Source organism: Heterodontus francisci, chromosome 4 (assembly GCF_036365525.1).
Source record: "Heterodontus francisci isolate sHetFra1 chromosome 4, sHetFra1.hap1, whole genome shotgun sequence".
Lineage (NCBI taxonomy): Eukaryota > Metazoa > Chordata > Chondrichthyes > Heterodontiformes > Heterodontidae > Heterodontus > Heterodontus francisci.
In genome coordinates, this window is record NC_090374.1 from 18,210,445 (window position 1) to 18,229,687 (window position 19,243).

General features: G+C 44.6%; 1 protein-coding gene across 5 annotated transcripts in view; it reads left to right on the forward strand.

Moving 5' to 3' along the window:
• add1 (adducin 1 (alpha)) overlaps positions 1-19,243 on the forward strand; it is a 245,963-nt gene that overhangs the window by 97,876 nt on the left and 128,844 nt on the right. For all 5 annotated transcript variants that reach the window (XM_068029236.1, XM_068029237.1, XM_068029240.1 and 2 more), the window contains one exon: positions 7,168-7,330. In XM_068029236.1, coding sequence (XP_067885337.1) covers positions 7,168-7,330 — 163 coding nt within the window. The remainder of the gene's footprint in view (positions 1-7,167; positions 7,331-19,243) is intronic.

Here is a 19,243-nt window from a genome sequence, read left to right on the forward strand (position 1 = left end):
TCAATGTGATGACTGGACTTGGTCTCCACAAGAACTGTTCGGTGGTCACTCCTACTAATACTCGCATGGACAGATGCATCTGCAGCAGGCAGGTTGGTGAGGACGAGGTCAAGTATGTTTTTCTCTCCTGTTGGTTTCCTCACCACCTGCTACTGACCCAGTCTAGCAGCTGTGTCCTTTCGGACTCAGCCAGCTCGGTCAGTAGTGGTGCTACCGAGCCACTCTTGGTGATGGACATTGAAATCCCCCACCCAGAATACATTCTTTGCCCCTGCCACCCTCAGTGCTTCCTCCAAGTCGTGCTCAACATGGAGGAGTACTGACTCATCAGCTGTGGGAGGGCGGTAGATGGTAATCAGCAGGAGGTTTCCTTGTCCATGTTTGACCTGATGCCATGAGACTTCATGGGGTCCGGAGTCAATGTTGAGGACTCTCAGGGCAACTCCCCCCTGACTGTGTACCACTGTGCCACCAGCTCTGCTGGGTCTGACCTGCCGGTGGGACAGGACAAACTTGGGGCTGGTGATGGCAGCTTCTGGAACATTGTCTGTAAGGTATGATTCTGTAAGTATAACTGTCAGGCTGTTGCTTGACTAGTCTGTGGGACAGCTCTCCCAAGTTTGACACAAGACCCCTGATGTCAGTAAGGAGGGGTTTGCCGTTGTCGTTTCCGGTGCTTAGGTCGATACCGGGTTTTATTGCCTTCGTAGTGGTTAGATACAGCTGAGTGGCTTGTAAGAGTCAACCACATTATTATGGGTCTGGAGTCGCATGTAGGTCAGACCAGGTAAGAACAGCAGATTTCCTTCCCTAAAGGACATTAGTGAACCAGATGAGTTTTTACAACAATCGACAATGGTTTCATGACTATCATTAGACTAGCATTTTTAATTTCAGATTTATTAATTGAATTCAAATTCCACCTTCTGCTGTGGTGGGATTCGAACTCATGTCCCCAGAGCAATACCCTGGGTCTCTGAGTTACTAGCCCGGTGACAATACAACTACGCCACTGCCTCCCCAAAGTTGCTATCTAATAGATAAAGGAATGGCGGGGCTGCTCCAGCCTCTGGAGTGTACATCCTGTGCTATGTGGCAACTCCAGGACGCTTCTCAGTAGAGGAGTTGAGGTCTGGGGCAGATCAGCCATGGTCCAGGCTTGAGGGGCTGAATGTCCTACTCCTGTTTCTATTTCTTATGGTTATCCATGACCCACGCACATATGTGCAGGAAGTGTCATCAATTGTAGCAGCTTGAGCTCCAGGTTTTGGAACTTGAGCAGCAGCTGGCAACATTGCTGTGCATTCATGAGGATGAGAGCTTTGTGGATAGCACATTTTTAGATATGATCTGCCCGCAGCTTGAGTATGCAGGGAAAGGGGGAATGGGTGACAGCCAGACAGTCGAGAAGAAACGGGCAGATCTTGCTGGAGACCCCTGAGTGCGTCTTGCTTTCCAACAGGTATTCAGTTCTGAATACTGATGAAAGTGATGGTTCATCTGGGGAGTGCAGCCAGAGCCAAGGCCATGGCACCACTGGTGGCTCAGCTGCACAGGGAGGCACAAGGGAGACTAGAACAGCAATAGTGATAGGAGATTCAATCGTCAGGGGAACAGACCAGCATTTTGTGGCCGCAGATTTGAATCCAGGATGGTGTCGCCTCCCTGGTGCCAGGGTCAAGGATGTCTGAGTGGCTGCAGAGCATCCTGAGTAGGGAAAGTCCACAGTCATGGTCCGCATTGGTACTAACGACATGGGTAGAAAGACAGATGTGGTCCTGCAGAAAGAGGTTACTGAGCTAGGTAAGAAATTAGCAAGCAGAACCTCAAAAGTAATAAGCTCCAGATTACTCCAGGTGCCACGTGCAAGTGAGTACAGAAATAGAAAGATAAGACAGATGAATGCGTGGCTGGAAAGTTGGTGCAGGAGGGAGGGTTTTAGATTTTTGGGGCATTGGAACCGGCTCTGGGGGAAATGGGACCTGTACAGGCCGGGCGGGTTGCACCTGAAAAGAGCTAGGACTGAGTTCCTTGCAGGGTGTTTTGCTAGTGCTGTTGAGGGTTTAAACTAGTTTGGCAGGGGGATGGGGACCCGATGGTGGACTCAGTTGGGACAAATTCAGAAATGAAAATGGAAGGCAGCAAACTAGTGGATGAGTTTGGAAGGCAGAGGAAACTAAGGTTAGAAATTTAGAAAAGTGTGTTTGGCAGTGCTCGAGGGTATCTACTTCAGTGAAAGGAGTATAGCAAATAAAGCAGACAAGCTGAAGCTACAGATTGATGTGTGGCAGTATATCATAGGTATTACTAAGACATGGTTTGAGGAGGGACAGGAATGGCAGCTTAACGTTCCTGGTTGCAGGGTTTTCAGACACGATAGATTTTAAAAAAAGGAGTGGGGGTGGGGTGGTGGTGGCAATTTTGGTCAAAGAAACAATTACAGCTGTGAGGAGGAGGATGATCTATTAGAAGGTTCATCAAATGAGGACATATGGATTGAGCTAAGGAACAAAAAGGGGCAATTACACTGGTGGGAGTGTACTATAGATCCCCAAACAGTCCGAGGGAGATAGAAGAGCAAATATGTAGGCAAAATGTGGAGAACTGCAAAAACAATAGGACAGTAATAGTGGATTTTAGCTACCCCAATATTAACTGGGATAGTTTTAATTCTTGAAGTGCATTCAGGAGAACTTTTTTGGCCAGTATGTAGTAAGTCCAACAAGAGAGAGCACAGTTTTTGACTTAGTTTTAGGAAATGGAGTTGGGCAGGTGGAAGAACTGGCAATGGGAGAGCATTTTGGTAGTAGTGATCATAATTCAGTCAGTTTTAACATAATTATGGAAAAGGCAAGGATAGAACAGGAGTTCGAGTACTCAACTGGGGCAAGACCAATTTTACTAAGCTGAGGAGTGATTTAGCGAAAGTGGACTGGAAACTGCTACTTGAAGGTAAATCAGTATTCGAGCAGTGGGAGGCATTCAAAGGGTAGATTCAAGGGGTTCAGAGAAAGGTGGGACAGTGAAATCTAGAGCCCCATGGATGTCAAGGAACTTGCAGGGTAAGATGAGGCAGAAAAGAAAAGCCTTGTGTCTGACACCAAGAACTCAATACGACAGAAAGCTGAGCAGAATAGAAAGTGGAGGGGTGAAATCAAAAAAGAAATTAGAAAAGCTAAGAGAGGGCATGAAAGAATATTGGCATGGTGTTTAGCTTCCTGAATGTAGGAGCTGCATGCATCCAGGTAAGTGGAGAGTATTCTTCACACTCCTGACTTGTGCCTTGTAGATGGTGGACATGCTTTGGGGAGTCAGGAGATGAGTTACTTATCTACAATGCATCGTTCCCCTCTTTTGTGAAGAACCATACCAACATCTTCCACCCCTACACACAGGTTACCATTTTGATCTATCCTTGCCTTTTCCATAATTGTTAAAATTGGCTGAATTATGATCACTACTACCAAAATGCTCTCCCATTGCCACTTCCACCTGGTGCTGAACATTGTACAATCATCAGCGAACATCCCCACTTCTGAACCCAAAGATGTTTTATCAATACATTGCGTAAGAGGATAACTAAGGAAAGAGTAGGGCCCATAAAAGACCAAAATGGTAACCTGTGTGTAGGGGTGGAAGATGTTGGTGTAGTTCTTAATGAATGCGTTACATCTGTCTTCACGAAAGAGGGGGACGATGCAGACATTGTAGATAAGGAGGAAGAATGTGAAGTATTGGATGTGATAAACATGGGGAGAGAGGAAGTATTAATGGGATTAGCATCCTTGAAAGTTGATAAATTACCAGGGCTGGATGAAATGTACCCCAGGCTGTTAAAAGAAGGCAAGAGAGGAAATAGCAAAAGATCTGTCCATTATTTTCCAGTCCTCACTGGATACAGCTGTGATGCCAGAAGATTGGAGGACTGCTAACGTTGTACCTCTGTGTTTAAAAAGGGAGCGAGAGATAGACAGAGTAATTATAGGCCAGTCAATCTAACCTGAGTAGTGGGCAAATTATTGGAAGCAATTCTGAGAGACAGGATAAACTGTTACTTAGAAGGCCACTTAGATGGGTAGCCAGCATGGATTTGTTGTCTGTCTGACTATATGAATTCTTTGAAGTAACAAGGAGGATTAAGAGTAGTGCAGTTGATGTGGTCTACATGGATTTTTAGCAAGGCTTTTGACAAGGGTCCCACATTGCAGACTGATTTTTAAAAAAAAGCCCATGGGATCCAGGGGAAATTCAGCAATGTGGATACAAAATTGGCTCAGTAGCAGGAAGCTAAGGGTAATCATTGGGTGTTTTTGCGACTGGAAGGCTGTTTTCAGTGGTGTTCAAGGCTCAGTACCTGCTTTTTGTGGTATATATTAATGATCTGGAAGTAAATTTAGGGGCGGTGTTGATGGCGAGGAGGATAGCTGTGGACTGAAGAAAGATATCGATGGACTGGTCAGGTGGGCAGAAAAGTGCCAAATGAAATTCAACCTGGAGGAATGAGGTGATGCATTTGGGGGGGTCTGACAAGGCAAAAGAATACACTGTTAATGTGAGAATACTGAGAGGTGTAGAAGAATGAGGGACCTTGGAGTGATTGTCCACAGATCCCTGAAGATAGCAAGACAGGTCGATGAGGTGGTTAAGAAGGTGTATGGAATCCTTTCCTTTATTATCTGAGGATTTGCTGGAACTGTATAAATCATTAGTTAGGCCACAACTTGAGTACTGTGTGCAGTTCTGGTCACCTCATTACAGAATGATGTAACGGCACTAGAGAGGGTACTGAGGAGATTTACGAGGATGTTGCCAGGACTGGGAAAAATACATCTGAGGAAAGATTGAATAGGCTGGGTTTGTTCTCCTTGGAACAGAGAAGGCTGAGGGGAGATCTGATTGAAATGTACAAACTTGACAGGCCTGGATAGAGTGGATGTGAAGGGCCTTTTTACCTTAGCAGAGAGGTCAGTGACTGAGGGGCATAGATTTAAAGTAATTGGTACAAAGATTAGTGGGGAGATGAGGATTTTTTTTTTCACCCAGAGGGTGGTGGGGGTCTGGAACTCACTGCCTTGAAAGGGTAGTAGAGGCAGAACCCTCAACTCATTCAAAAGGAGTCTGGATATGCTGTTCAAGTGCAGTAACCTGCAGGGCTGTGGACCAAATGCTGGAAAGTAGGATTAGGCTGGGTGGCTCGTTTTTCAGCGGCCGCAGCCATGATGGGCCAAGTGGCCTCTTTTTGTGCCATAAACTTTCTATGATTGTGATTTTTGTTTTAATGCAGTATATAATTACTTGTTGTGTTTCTTGTTATGGGATATCTTGCTCTGCTAGTGCTCATCCAGCTTTGGTTCCAGCCTGCATTTAACATCTGTACTGTGTAATGTTGCCTGCAATTCAACCATTCAGTTTGTGAAACTTGTTTGAGATGTTGGTATGGCAAATAACAAAAATGCAGAAATACAATATAAAGTAATCTTCCCACCTCTTATGTTGCCTGCAGTTATGGTGGGCGATTGTGAATTACAAAGGCACACGAAATGTTTCAGATAGTGTTTGCACCTCGTGACAGTGCAATTTACCTTGCATACTTAATCCCCTCTCTAGTCAGGTTACAATTTGTGCTATTTGGCACTGATTGTAGCAGCAAACTGGAAAGAGCCAAATGATGAGCCTCAGCACGAAAATTGACCTCCTGAACAAGATGGTTGAACTGCCCAAGATAAACTAGCGTGGGCCCTCAGTCCTCCAAAATCTACTGGCTGTGACTTGTAGAAATGGTGTTAAAAGCTGTATGCTGACATCAAAATTTCAACTCGTGGATGTAAGACTTTTTTTTTAAAACATTCACGCAAACCTGGAGTTCGTTTTGATCAGCGAATTACAAGAGAACAAATTGACTCACACTTAATGAGGTGAATTTTATTTGTACCCACAATTACAAATTTAAAATCATTATAGAAAAATTAAAATAACTACAGAAAAAATGACAGATTTAACAGATATGAGAAAGAAAGGAAAATAATAACTTTATTTTACTCAACAATATCTAACATTGGAGTGCTGAAATATGCTACCAATTGGTCATACAGTCACCCGAAGTGGCCAGCTCCCATTGATTGCAGACTGTACTTCCGATGCTCTGTTGGGCTTCTGATCCTCGATTTGGGTTTCTCCTTCTCTGGACTGCCAAGCTGGTATCTCGTGACTGCAGCAAAGATCTCCGATGTGTTCACCCTTTTTATACCCCTTTTCGGGGGCGAACCTATACTACTGTATTGACAGGCCACAACATCCTATGAAACTTTTTTTTAAAAGCACAATACTCCATTATATTCTGCCCCTTTTAAAAGGAGTGTTCTGAAGACGCAAGCATGCGCAGAGTGAATGCCGACGACATGAGAGCGTCCAAACATTTGCCAGCTTACGACTATAAATGCGCGCATGTACGCGCTGACGTAGTCACGTAATGACGTCTGAACATTGCCTCGCCCCTCAGTGACCATGATCAGCAGCTCCATTCCCTCCAAACAGTACCCTGCTCCCTCCCGTCATCCCCGTCTCAATCGCTGCTTTCAATTTCCTGCTCCTGACTACTCACCGCTCCACCCCGCCTCGACATCCCCCCCCCCCCCCCCGTGCGCGCGCCAACCTCGCTTTCTGCACCCTACCCCGCCACTTCTGCAGGTGGTGCAACAGGGAGCGAAGGGTTCAAGCAGGGAACGAGCGGCCGAAGTTCGGGGGTGGGGTTGTGGAATCGACAAGGCAGGCAGCGAGCGGCCGGGAAGGGGGATCAAGTGACAGACAGGTGTGGGAGGGAACGGCGAAGAGAAGCGGCGATGGTGGGGAGGGAGCGGAGTATGTTCGGGATGGAATGGAGGCAGCAATCACAGCCATTGACGGGGTTTGGGTTTAACTTGTTTTTTTGTATCAAATTGAGCAGCGTCATCTTTATTCCTGGCAGCTGCCTGAGACGTCCCAGACAATGATGTTTCAGTTGATGAGACTGAATTTGCGCATGTGCCAGTACTGTGCTACTTAGTGGTTGCGTTGTCAGCAAATGCAGCCATAAAATTATTTACCAATATATTATCCTTGGAGAGAAGTATATTGTCTTATAATTCTTACCTTGATCTCTGTGTAAAAAAAAAAATTGTTAATTTCTAGGCTTTCTGTGAAGAGCTGGAATCAATGATTCAAGAGCAACTGAAGAAAGGAAAGACTCCTACCAGTCTACTTGCATTACAGCAGATTGCAGATTTCATGACTACAAATGTGCCTAGTATGTATCCTGCTGCACCACAAGGTGGAATGGCTGCATTAAACATGAGTAAGTATAATTATTCTGTGTGGTTTGAAATCTTCTATTAGAAGATTGGGATCTAATTACTTCCGGCTGGTAATTGAATTCTCAATGTTGCTGTAGGGAGGTTTAAACCACAGATCTGAGGGCTGATGCTTCCCGTAGGTTGCCCTGGGCTGCACTTGTGTTATGTCTCAACAATCAGAATTAGTGACACTGGTAGAGGTTTGAAAAACACTTAGCTGGCCATGGTTGGTGGGAAGTGCTTGGGGAAAGGGAAAAAAATATCCATCTCAAAGATAGTTTATTATTCAAAATATTTTGGGTTTTTTTGCTGAATTGGATTAAAAAAACATTCTATCCATCCTCTATGTACAAAATGAAGCGTTCTCTCTGGAGCAGGAGGGTGCTAGTAGAGTGACTCAACAAATATGTACAGTACCATGAGTGTGTGTCTGCTGAATGTCCAAACACACCAATGGCAGAGTTGTTAACTGCCTCTATATTGGATTACAACAAAAGGAATCTGGAAAAATTGGTTCTAAGCATTTGTCTTTATGAAACACCCAGGCTTATACAATTCACCACCCACTAACTTCAGTGTTCCTCTTATGTAAAGAGATCCAGGTCTTGAAAAGTGGTCTAAATAATTAGTTTTTTTTATTTTTGCACGGGATGTGGGTGCCGCTGGCTAGACCAACATTTATTGCCCATGCCTAATTGCTCTTGAGAAGGTGGAGGTGAACTGCCTTATTGAACCATTGCAGTCCTTGTTGGGTAGGTACACCCACAGTGCTGTTGGGGAGTTCCAGGATTTTGACCCAGCAACAATGAAGGAACGGTGATATAATTCCAAGTCAGGATGGTATGTGGCTTGGAGGGGAATTTGCAGATGGTGGTATTCCCATGCATCATCTGCTTTGACCTTCTAGGTGATGGAGGTCATGGATTTGGAAGGTGCTGTCAAAGGAGCCTTTGTGAGTTGCTGCAGTGCATCTTGTAGATGGTACATAATGCTGCCACTGTACATTGGTGGTGGATGGGGTGCCAACCAAGTGGACTGCTTTGTCCTGGATGGTGTTGAGCTTCTTGAGTGTTGTTGGAGATGCACTCTTCCAGGCAAGTGGAGAGTATTCCATCACACTCCTGACTTGTGCTTTGTCGATGGTGGGCAGGCTTTGGGGCATCAGGAGGTGAGTTCTCACCGCAGAATTCCCAGCCTGTGACCTGCTCTTGTAGCCACAGTATTTATGTGGCTGGTCCAGTTCAGTTTCTGGTCAATGGTAACCCCCAGGATGATAGTGGGGGATTTCAGCGATGGTAATGCCATTGAATGTCAAGGGGAGATGGTTGGATTCTCTCTTGTTGGAAATGTTTGTCTGACAGTTAAGTGCTGAGAATATAACTTGCCACTTCTCAGCCCAAGCCTGGATATTAGCCAGGTCTTGCTGCATATGGACACAGACTGCCTCAGTATCTGAGGATTCGAGAATGGTCCTGAGCATTGTGTAATCATCAGTGAACATCTCCACTTCTGACCTTATGATGGAGGGAAGGTCATTTTAAGCATCTGAAGATGGTTGGGCCTAGGACACTACCCTGAGGAACTCCTGCTGTGATCTGGGACGGAGATGATTGACCTCCAGCGATCACAGCCATCTTACTTTGTGCTAGGTATGACTCCAAGCAATAGATAAAAATCTTTATTCAGGGAGAACACTCCAGGTGAGCCAGTTTTATTAGTGGAAGCTAATTGAAGGGTCACTGATCCGAAACATTAGCTCTGCTTCTCTTTCCACAGATGCTGCCAGACCTGCTGAGTGGTTCCAGCATTTCTTGTTTTTATTAGTGGGAGCATTGGCTTAATTTTTTCAACAGACAGTGCTTCTAAATTATTTTTGGTCACTACCCAAAGTCCAACTGTAGCCTGAATCAAGTTAAGACAGAACATTATGGACAGCAGTGGTCAGTCAGCATTGATAACTTGAATAGTAAAATGAGGATGCCCACCCAACTGCTGTACTGTTTTTTTATATAGCTGCGAATTCCTGGCTTTCTGTTGTAGGAAGGGGAGACTGGCATGATCATTCCATTGTAAGTGGTTATGCACTAGCTATGCAATTAACCAAAACTTGCAATGTGAAAGAGAGCCCTATTTCCAAAGCACTCTTAAATATTTTGGGGAAATTTTTTGTTGGGAGGGATACCATCAAGCTTAAGACGAAACGAGGAGATGAGATAAATCAAAGTAGTGATTTAGGTACATCAAGCTTTGGTTTTTAAGTTTTTATAGGAGGGGAGAAAAACTGAAGGAAATAAAGATATTTCCACACTCTTCTCATCTGGGAATAGATGAGACTGTGGTGAGTCTTGATTTCAATGCATTGAAGATGTTGAGAGGTAGAAAAGTGGGCAGGATTAATAATTTTGGAAATTGGAGTAAGAAAGGGAAACTTGAGAGCACTGTCATTGGTATTGATTAAAAAAAATGTAAAGGAGGGATCCATATATATATAAAAAAAAAGTTGGAGGATAGGAGTGAAAGACAAATTATTCCAGTTTTTCCTTGTATCCTGTCAAAGAATGCAAGAGTGTCCCAGAAAAGGGAGCAGTATTCAAATCCTAGATGGACTTGGGCTCGGGCACCTCAGAGTTTTACTCCCAATATTTTGTGGGCTCCTCTAAAGAAGGATTCAGTCAGTATATTCCATCCACACATTTAAAAAATGTAATTTGTTTTTGAACAAGGAATCCAATTTTATAGAGAATGAAATCAGTGCGATGTCTGGCTGTGGTCTTTCAGAAGGTGTTTGGGGTGGTTCAGAACTTGTTGGATAAATCAAAATCTATAGTATAATAGAAAAAGTAGCAGCATGAAAAGAAGGTTGGTTGGCAGATAGGAAACAAAAAAATTAAAGTTGATGGATTTCCTTCAGATTGGAGAAGGGTTGGAACTAATCTAATGCAAGGAACAGTGGTAGGTCCACTTTGTTCCCAATGTGTGTGCAGGCGATTTGTACTTTTTTTCACGTTGCTACATTATCTGGCAAATTGTGAATGAAGCTGAATATTGTGGCATTGTCAGAAAATAACCCTGCTCCTTATCTGATCGAAGGAGGTCATTGAAGCAGCTGAATGTGCTTGGGTCAAGGGTACTGCCTGTCAGTACGGCGACAGTGATATCCTGGGGCTATGACGATTGTCCTCTTACAACCACACCATCTTCCTTTGTATCGGATGAGTGCAACCACTGGATTTATTTTATTGCTGCCGTTGGCATTTAGCTAAGGCTCCTTGGTGCCATAATGGGTTGATGCTGAGGATAGCTACTCTTAACTCTTTTGCTTTCAGACCATGCATCTGTGTCTACATTGAGGCTGTGACGTGTTCTGGAGCAAAGTTTGTTTGTTGCCATTTGTTGCCCATACTTGGGATACAACTAATTGGCTTGCTGGACCACTTCAGAAGGCAGTTTAGAGCCAACCATGTTGGTTGGGGCAGGAGGATCAGTGTCCAATTAGATAAGAAATTGGCTTAAGAACAGAAAACAGCAAGTCGTGGTAAATGGTTGTTTTTCAGACTAGAGGATGGTAGACAGTGGTGTTCCCCAAGGATCAGTGTTGGGACTACTGTTTTTTTTTTTTTGCTATATATAAATGATTTGTATCTTGGAATACCGAATTTCAAAATGTGCCAACAGCCATGTGGTGAAGTTTGGGTGGTTCCCACTGTTTAACTTCCACCTGACTGCAGCAAGTGTGTTTTGTTGTTAAGGTTTTAACCCCTTTATCTTTTATTTGTTAAATAAATATACAGCGACAGGTTTTATTGTAGATTTAAAACAGAAAATCAATTATTTATTGATCAATACGCCTTAACCCGAAATGGTCGCAATTGCATCCACTCATACATTTGCTCGCGGTGCACGCGTGCGCACACACATGAGACAGATAGAGAGGGAAAAAGGGTAAGCGGTTATAAGTGGGGGGCTAGTTTCCAGAGTTGGTGGGGGGGGGGGATGGTGGTGGTGGTTGGGGGTCATGATAAAACTGTTGAATTCTCTTGGAAGTCAAGTTCTCATTGGTTGTAGGCCTGAGGTATTTAGGTTTCTCTGGCTGAAAGTTCAGTTGAAGACAGTGAATCACTTCTGATTCACTGCTGTATAAAGCGTAGATGTCCCTTCCGGTTTGCTGGAAACAAGCTTCTTAGATGCTGCTTTCTGGCTTCCCCACCCCCCACAGAATCTCAGAATTGTTACAGCACAGAAGGAGATCATCCCATCCTGTCTGCACTGGCTGTCCGAGTAAGCAATTCACTTAGTGTCATTCCCCTGCCTTCTCCCATAACCCTGTGCATTCTCCCTTTTCCGGTAACTATCTAATTCCCTTTTGAATGCCTCAATTGAACCTGCCTCCACCCCACACTCGCAGTGAATTGCAGATCCTAAACACTCGCCGCGTGAAAAAGTTTTTCCTCATGCCACCATTCTTCCTTTTGCCAATTACCTTAAATCTCTGCCCTCTCAATTTGCTCCTTTCAGGAGATAAAACAGTTTCTCCCTGTCTACTCTGTCCAAACTCCATGATTTTGAATACCTCGTTCAAATCTCCTCTCCGACTTCTCTTCAAGGAAAACAGTCCCAACCTCTCCAATCTATTTTCGTAAATGTAGTTCCTCATCCCTGGGACCATTCTCGTAAATCTTTTCTGCACTCTTTCTCCAATGCCTTCACATCTTTCCCTAAATGTGGTGCCCAGAACTGGTCACAATACTCCAGTTGAGACCAAACTGGTGTCTGATACAAGTTCAACATAACCTCCTTGCTCTTGTTCTCTTAAGTTGTGAATATACATCAAAGAGCAATGGTCCCATCACACCAAGAACATTGTCCTCATCAACCCGTTAGCCCTTCAAAAAAAAAAACTCCGTATTTAAACCCTATTTTCCCTTAACAAATCCATGCGGCCTTTCTTTAATTAACGTGTATTTGTCCATGTGATGATTAATTTTGTCCTGAAATATTGTTTCTAGAGGTTTCCCCCACCACCGAAGTTAAACTGATTGGCCTATAGTTACTGGGCTTATCTTTACATCCTTTTTTTTTGAACAAACATTTTTAACATTCGCAATTCTCCAGTCCTCTGGCACCATCCTTGAGTCTAAGGAAGACTGGAAAATTATGGCCGGTGCCTCTGCAATTTCCAGTCTCACTTCCCACAGCATCATCTCATCTGGTCTTGGTGCTTCATCAACTTTAAGTATAGACATCCTGTCCAAAGCCACTACCTTATCAATTTTAAATCCTTCTATTGTGTTAGTTGCCTCCTGTTTTGCTGTAGCCTGAGTAGCATCATCTTCTTTGGTAAAGACAGATGCAAACTATTCATTTAATACCTCCAGCTATTCTGCCTGCCTCCATGCGTAAATCCCCCTTTTGGTCCCTAATCGGCCCTGCTCCACCTTTTCACATTTTTACGATTTGTATGTCTAAAGAAGACTTGGATTCCCTTTTATGTTAGCTGCCAGTCTCTTTTCATACTCTCTCTCTCTGCTTCTCCTATTTGCTTTTTCACTTCCCCTCTGAATCTTCTATATTCAGCCTGGTTCTCCATTGTATTGTCTGCACTGAGTGTGAAGAAGGGAGTTTGGTAAGTGAGTGAATTTTAAGGATTAATCTCAATGAGTTTTTATTTTGTTTACATCTAGCAATTAATTGAAATTCTTGCTTCAGTTAAGAAATAAGTTAGTTTCTTGCAGTTTTAAACAAGGGTGTACTGACACTCAGACTAGCTGTAGCTAGTTAATTAGAAGCGAGCTTAAACTGGTTTTTGAGCTTTAGCAGAGCTGACACAGCATTGAATTCAAAGTATAAATTCAGGGGAATCTCAGTGCTGCTTGAGGGCAGAGTGTGAAGAAGGGAGTTTGGTAATTGAGGGAGTTCAGCAAGGAGGGGAATTATAAATTAAGAAAATAAATTTGAGTGCACAGAGTGTAAAGTGGAAGTTTGGTGTGTGAGAGAGGGGATCCTTCCTTCTACCTTCAGCCTCGAGTAGCTGCCACTCTCTTCGGTACAGGGGAAGAAATTGATTGGTTGGTAACTGTAATAAGTTTTTAAACTACCTCCCTCTGGACCATGACCCACGCCACCGAACATCAAGCCACCGTCCAAAGGACTGTCACTGACCTCATCATCTCTGGAGATCTTCCCCCTACAGCTTCCAACCTCATAGTCCCGCAACCCTGGACAGCTCGCTTCTACCTCCTTCCCAAAATCCACAAACGGGACTGTCCCAGCAGACCCATTGTGTCAGCCTGCTCCTGCTCCTGCCCCACTGAACTTATTTCTTCCTATCTTGACTCTCTCTTTTCTCCGCTGGTCCAGTCTCTTCCCACCTACATCCGTGACTCTTCTGACGCCCTACATCATTTTGACAATTTCCAGTTTCCTGGTCCCAACCGCAGCCTCTTCACTATGGACGTCCAATCGCTCTACACCTCCATCCCCCACCAGGATGGTTTGAGGGCTCTCCGCTTCTTCCTGGAACAGAGGCCCAACCAGTCCCCATCCACCACCACCCTCCTCCGCCTGGCTGAACTTGTTCTCACATTGAACAACTTCTCCTTAAACTCCACGCGCTTCCTTCAAGTAAAAGGTGTCGCTATGGGTACCCGCATGGGTCCTAGTTATGCCTGTCTTTTTGTGGGATATGTCGAGCATTCTTTGTTCCAGTCATACTCAGGCCCCCTCCCCCAACTCTTTTTCCAGTACATTGATGACTGTATTGGTGCCGTTTCCTGCTCCTGCCCCGAACTGGAAAACATTATCAACTTTGCTTCCAATTTCCACCCTTCTCTCACCTTTACATGGTCCATCTCGGACACTTCCCTTCCTTTCCTCGACTTCTCTGTCTCCATCTCTGGGGATAGATTGTCTACTAATATCCATTATAAGCCCACCGACTCCCACAGCTACCTCGACTACACTACTTCACACCCTACCTCCTGTAAGGACTCCATTCCATTCTCCCAGTTTCTCCGTCTTCGACGCATCTGCTCTGATGATGCTACCTTCCATGCCGGTGCTTCTGGTATGACCTCCTTTTTTCCTCAACCGAGGATTCCCCCCCAATGTTGTTGACAGGGCCCTCAACCGTGTCCGGCCCATTTCCCGTACCTCTGCCCTCAACCCTTCCCCTCCCTCCCAGAACCGTGACAGAGTTCCCCTTGTCATCACTTTCCACCCCATCAGCCTCCATATCCAAAGGATCATCCTCCGCCATTTCTGCCACCTCCAGCGTGATGCCACTACCAAACGCATCTTCCCCCTCCCTTCCCCTGTCAGCATTCCGAAGGGATCGTTCCCTCCGCAACACCCTGGTACACTCCTCTATTACCCCTGCCACCTCGTCCCCATCCCATGGCACCTTCCCCTGCAATCGCAGGAGATGTAATACCTGCCCATTTACCTCCTCTCTCTCTCTCTCCTCACTATTCCAGGCCCCAAACACTGCTTTCAGGTGTAGCAGCGATTTACTTGTACTTCTTTCAATTTAGTATACTATATTCGCTGCTCACAATGTGGTCTCCTCTACATTGGGGAGACCAAGCGCAGACTGGGTGACCGTTTTGCAGAACACCTCCACTCGGTACGCAAGTAGGACCCCGAGCTTCCGGTTGCTTGCCATTTCAACACTTCCCCCCTGCTCTCATGCTCACATCTCTGTCCTGGGATTGTTCCAGTGAACATCAGCGCAAGCTCGAGGAGCAGCATCTCATCTACTGATTAGGCACACTACAGCCTGCCGGACTGAACATTGAGTTCAATAATTTCAGAGCATGACAGCCCCCGATTTTACTTTTATTTTTAGTTTTTTTTTTTCTTTTTTACATTCTTTACAACCTTTTTTTGCATTTATTTCATTTCATCATAGTTTGTTCAGTTTGCTTACCCACTGTTTTTTTTTTTCATGTTTGCACTTGCTGCTGTTCAATATTCAGTCCGTTAACACCTATTCTGTGCTAATGCTTTGTCTTTCAACACAGCATTAACATATTGTTTGCCTTTGCTCCATGACCTTTTGGTCAGCTATGTGGCGTTGTCCAATCTGCACCTTCTCCTTTGTTATCTCTTGCCCCACCCTCACCTCACTTGCTTATAACCTGTGACATTTTTAATATTTGTCAGTTCCGAAGAAGGGTCACTGACCCGAAACATTAACTCTGCTTCTCTTTCCACAGATGCTGCCAGACCTGCTGAGTGGTTCCAGCATTTCTTGTTTTTAGTTCAGATTTCCAGCATCCGCAGTATTTTGCTTTTATTATATAAGTTTTTAAAGTTCATTTATGGCAGGTAAGCTTGGCCAAGTGGAATGTACGTCCTGCAGTATGTGGGAAGTCATGGACACACCTCGTGTCCTAGATGAACACATCCGCAGGAAGTGTCACTGGCTGTAGAAGCTTGAGCTCTGAGTTTCAGAACTTGAGCGGCAGCTGGAGTCACTGTTGTGCATCCTCAAGGCTGAGGACTACATGGATAGCACATTTAAGGAGGTGATCACACTGCAGGTTAGGAGCATGTAGGCAGAGAGGGAATGGGTGACAGGCAGTGCAGGAGCCCCCTGTGTCTATTTTGCTTGCTGATCGGTTTTCCATTTTGGATACTGGTGAGAGCAATGGCTCCTCAAGAGAGTGCAACCAGAGCAAAGTCTGTGGCACCACTGGTGGCTCAGCTGCACAGGAGGAGAGGAAGAAGAGTGGAAGAGCAATAGTGATAGGGGACTCGATAGTCAGGGGATGAGACAGACATTTCTGCAGCAGTAAACTTAACTCGAGGATGGTGTTACCTCCCTGGTGCCAGGGTCAAGGCTGTCACAGAGCAGCTGCAGGACATCCTTCTGGGGGAGGGTGAACAGCCAGAGGTCGTGGTCCACATTGGTACCAATGACAGAGGGAGGAGATCCTGAAAGCAGATTTTCTGAGTTAAGAAGGAAATTAAAATGCAGGACCTTGAGCAGTAATCTCAGGATTACTCCCAGTGCAAAATGCTAGTGAGCATAGGAATAGGAGGATTGATCGGTTGAACACGTGGCTGGAGAATTGGTGTAGGAGGGAGGGCATCAGATATCTGAGGTATTGGGACCGGTTCGGGGCAGGTGGGACCTGTACAAGATGGACGGGCTACACCTTAACAGGACTGGAACTAACATCCTCGCAGGGAGATTCCCTAGTGCTGTTGGGGAGGTTTTAAACTAGTTTGTCGGGGGGATGGGAACCTGAGGGGCAGCTCAAATTGGAAGGAAGTAAAGCTAGTAACAGGAGGTAGAAAAATAGTGACATTAGAAAGTGGGCAAAACAAAGGTGAGCATCCACTAGGTTTAGAATGCAGAATGTCAAGACGACAAGGTTAAGGGCACTCTACCTGAATGCATGCAGCATTAGCAACAAGGCAGATGATTTAAAAGCCCAAATAGAGGTAAATGGGTATGATCTAATTGCTGTAAAGAAAACGTGGTTACAGGGTGACCAATACTGGGAACTGAATATTCAAGGATCTTCAACTTTTAGGAAGGACAGGCAAAAAGGAAAAGGAGGTGGTGTTAGGTTGATAAGGGATGGGATCAGTACATTAGTAAGGGAGGATCTCATATCAGAAGAACAAAATGTGGAATCTGTTTGGGTGGACCTAAGAAACAGCAAGGGGCAGCAAACATTGGTAGGGGTTGTTTATATTCCACCAAACAGTAGTGGTAGTGTGGGGCATGGCATTAATCAGGAGATAGAGAAGCATGTAGCATGGGTAATACAGTAATCATGGGTGACTTCAATCTGCATGTAGACTGGGTAAACTTAATGAGCACCAATGCTGTGGAGGATGAGTTTCTGGATTGTATTCGGGATGGTTTTCTAGAGCAGTATATTGAGGAACCAACTGGAGAACAGGCTATTTTAGATCTAGTGTTATGTTTTTTAAAAATTCATTCATGGGATGTGGGCGTCACTGGCCAGGCCAGCATTTGTTGCCCATCCCTAATTGCCCTTGAGAAGGTGGTGGTGAGCTGCCTTCTTGAACCGCTGCAGTCCATGTGAGGTCGGTACACCCAAAGTGCTGTTCGGAAGGGAGTTCCAGGATTTTGACCCAGCGACTGAAGGAACGGCGATTTAGTTCCAAGTCAGGATGATGTGTGACTTGGAGGGGATCTTGCAGGTGGTGGTGTTCCCATGCATCTGCTGCTCTTGTCCTTCGAGGTGGTAGAGGTCGTGGGTTTGGAAGGTGCTGTCTAAGGAGCCTTGGTGCATTGCTGCAGTGCATCTTGTAGATGGTACACACTGCTGCCACTGTGCATCGGTGGTGGAGGGAGTGAATGTTTGTGGATGGTGTGCCAATCAAGCGGGCTGTTTTGTTTTGGATGGTGTTGAGCTTCTTGAATGTTGTTGGAGCTGCACCCATCCAGGCAAGTGGAGAGTATTCCATCACACTCCTGACTTGTGCCTTGTAGATGGTGGACAGGCTTTGGGGAGTCAGGAGGTGAGTTACTTGCCGCAGGATTCCTAGCCTCTGACCTGCTATTGTAGCCACGGTATTTATATGGCTACTCCAGTTCAGTTTCTGGTCAATGGCAGCCCCTAAGATGTTGATAGTGGGGGATTCAGCAATGGTAATGCCATTGAATGTCAAGGGGGAGATGGTTAGATTCATTCTTGTTGGAGATGGTCATTGCCCGGCACTTGTGTGGCGCAAATGTTACTTGCCACTTCTCAGCCCAAGCCTGGATATTGCCCAGGCCTTGCTGCATTTCTACACTGACTGCTTCAGTATTTGAGGAGTCGCAAATGGTGCTGAACGTTGTGCAGTGAGAAAGGGCTAATTAATAATTTTGTAAAAGAATCGTTGGGGATGAGTGAACATAAAATAGAATTGTACATTATTGTTTGAAAATTAGGTCGTTCCATCTCAATGCAAAGGAAATTATGAAGGTATGAGGGGCAAATCGGCTGAGGTGGATTGGGAAAATACATTAAAATGTATGACACTACATAGACAATGGATAGTCTTCAAAGAAATATTGCATAGTTTATAGCAACTATACATTGCTTTAAGACATAAAAGCCCCAAAAGTAAAGGCAGTCAACTGTGGAGAACAAAAGAAGTTAAGGATTGTATAAGATTAAAAGAAAAGGCCTATAAAGTTGCCAGAAATGGTAGTAAACCTGAGGATTGGGAAGATTTTAGAATACAGCAAGGGAGGGCGAAGAAACTGAAAGAAAGGTAGCATAGAATATGAATGTAAACTAGCAAAAAATATATAAAAATGGACTGTAAAAGCTTCTATAGGTACATAAAAAGGAAATGGTTAGCTGAGACAAATGTAGGCATATTCAGGAGAATTTATATTGGGGAATATTGAAATGCCAGAGAAGCTAAATGATTACTTTGTGTCTGTCTTCACTGAGGAAGATACAAGAAATCTGTCAGAATTAGAGATCCAAGTGATTAGGGAAAATGAGGAATTGAAAGAAATTATTATTAGTGAGAAGGTTGTATTGGAGAAATTAATGGGGCTGAAGGTTAAGTCTCCAGGACCTGATATTCTACATCCCAGAGTGTTGAAAGAGGTAACTATGAAGATAGTGGATGCATTGGTGATCATCTTCCAAAATCCCATAAATTCTGGAGCGTTTCTTGCAGATTGGAAGGTCGCAAATGTCACCCCACTCTTTAAGAAGGGAGGGAGAGAGCAAACCGGGAATTAGACCTATTAGCCTTACGTCAGTCATTAGGAAAATGTTAGAATCTACTCTAAAGGGACACTTGGATAATCTGATTGGGCATAGTCATGGATTTATGAATGGGAAATCATGTTTGACGAACCTGTTGGAGTTTTTGGAGGATGTTACTAACAGAATTGATAAAGGGGAGTCAGTGGATGTAGTATACTTGGA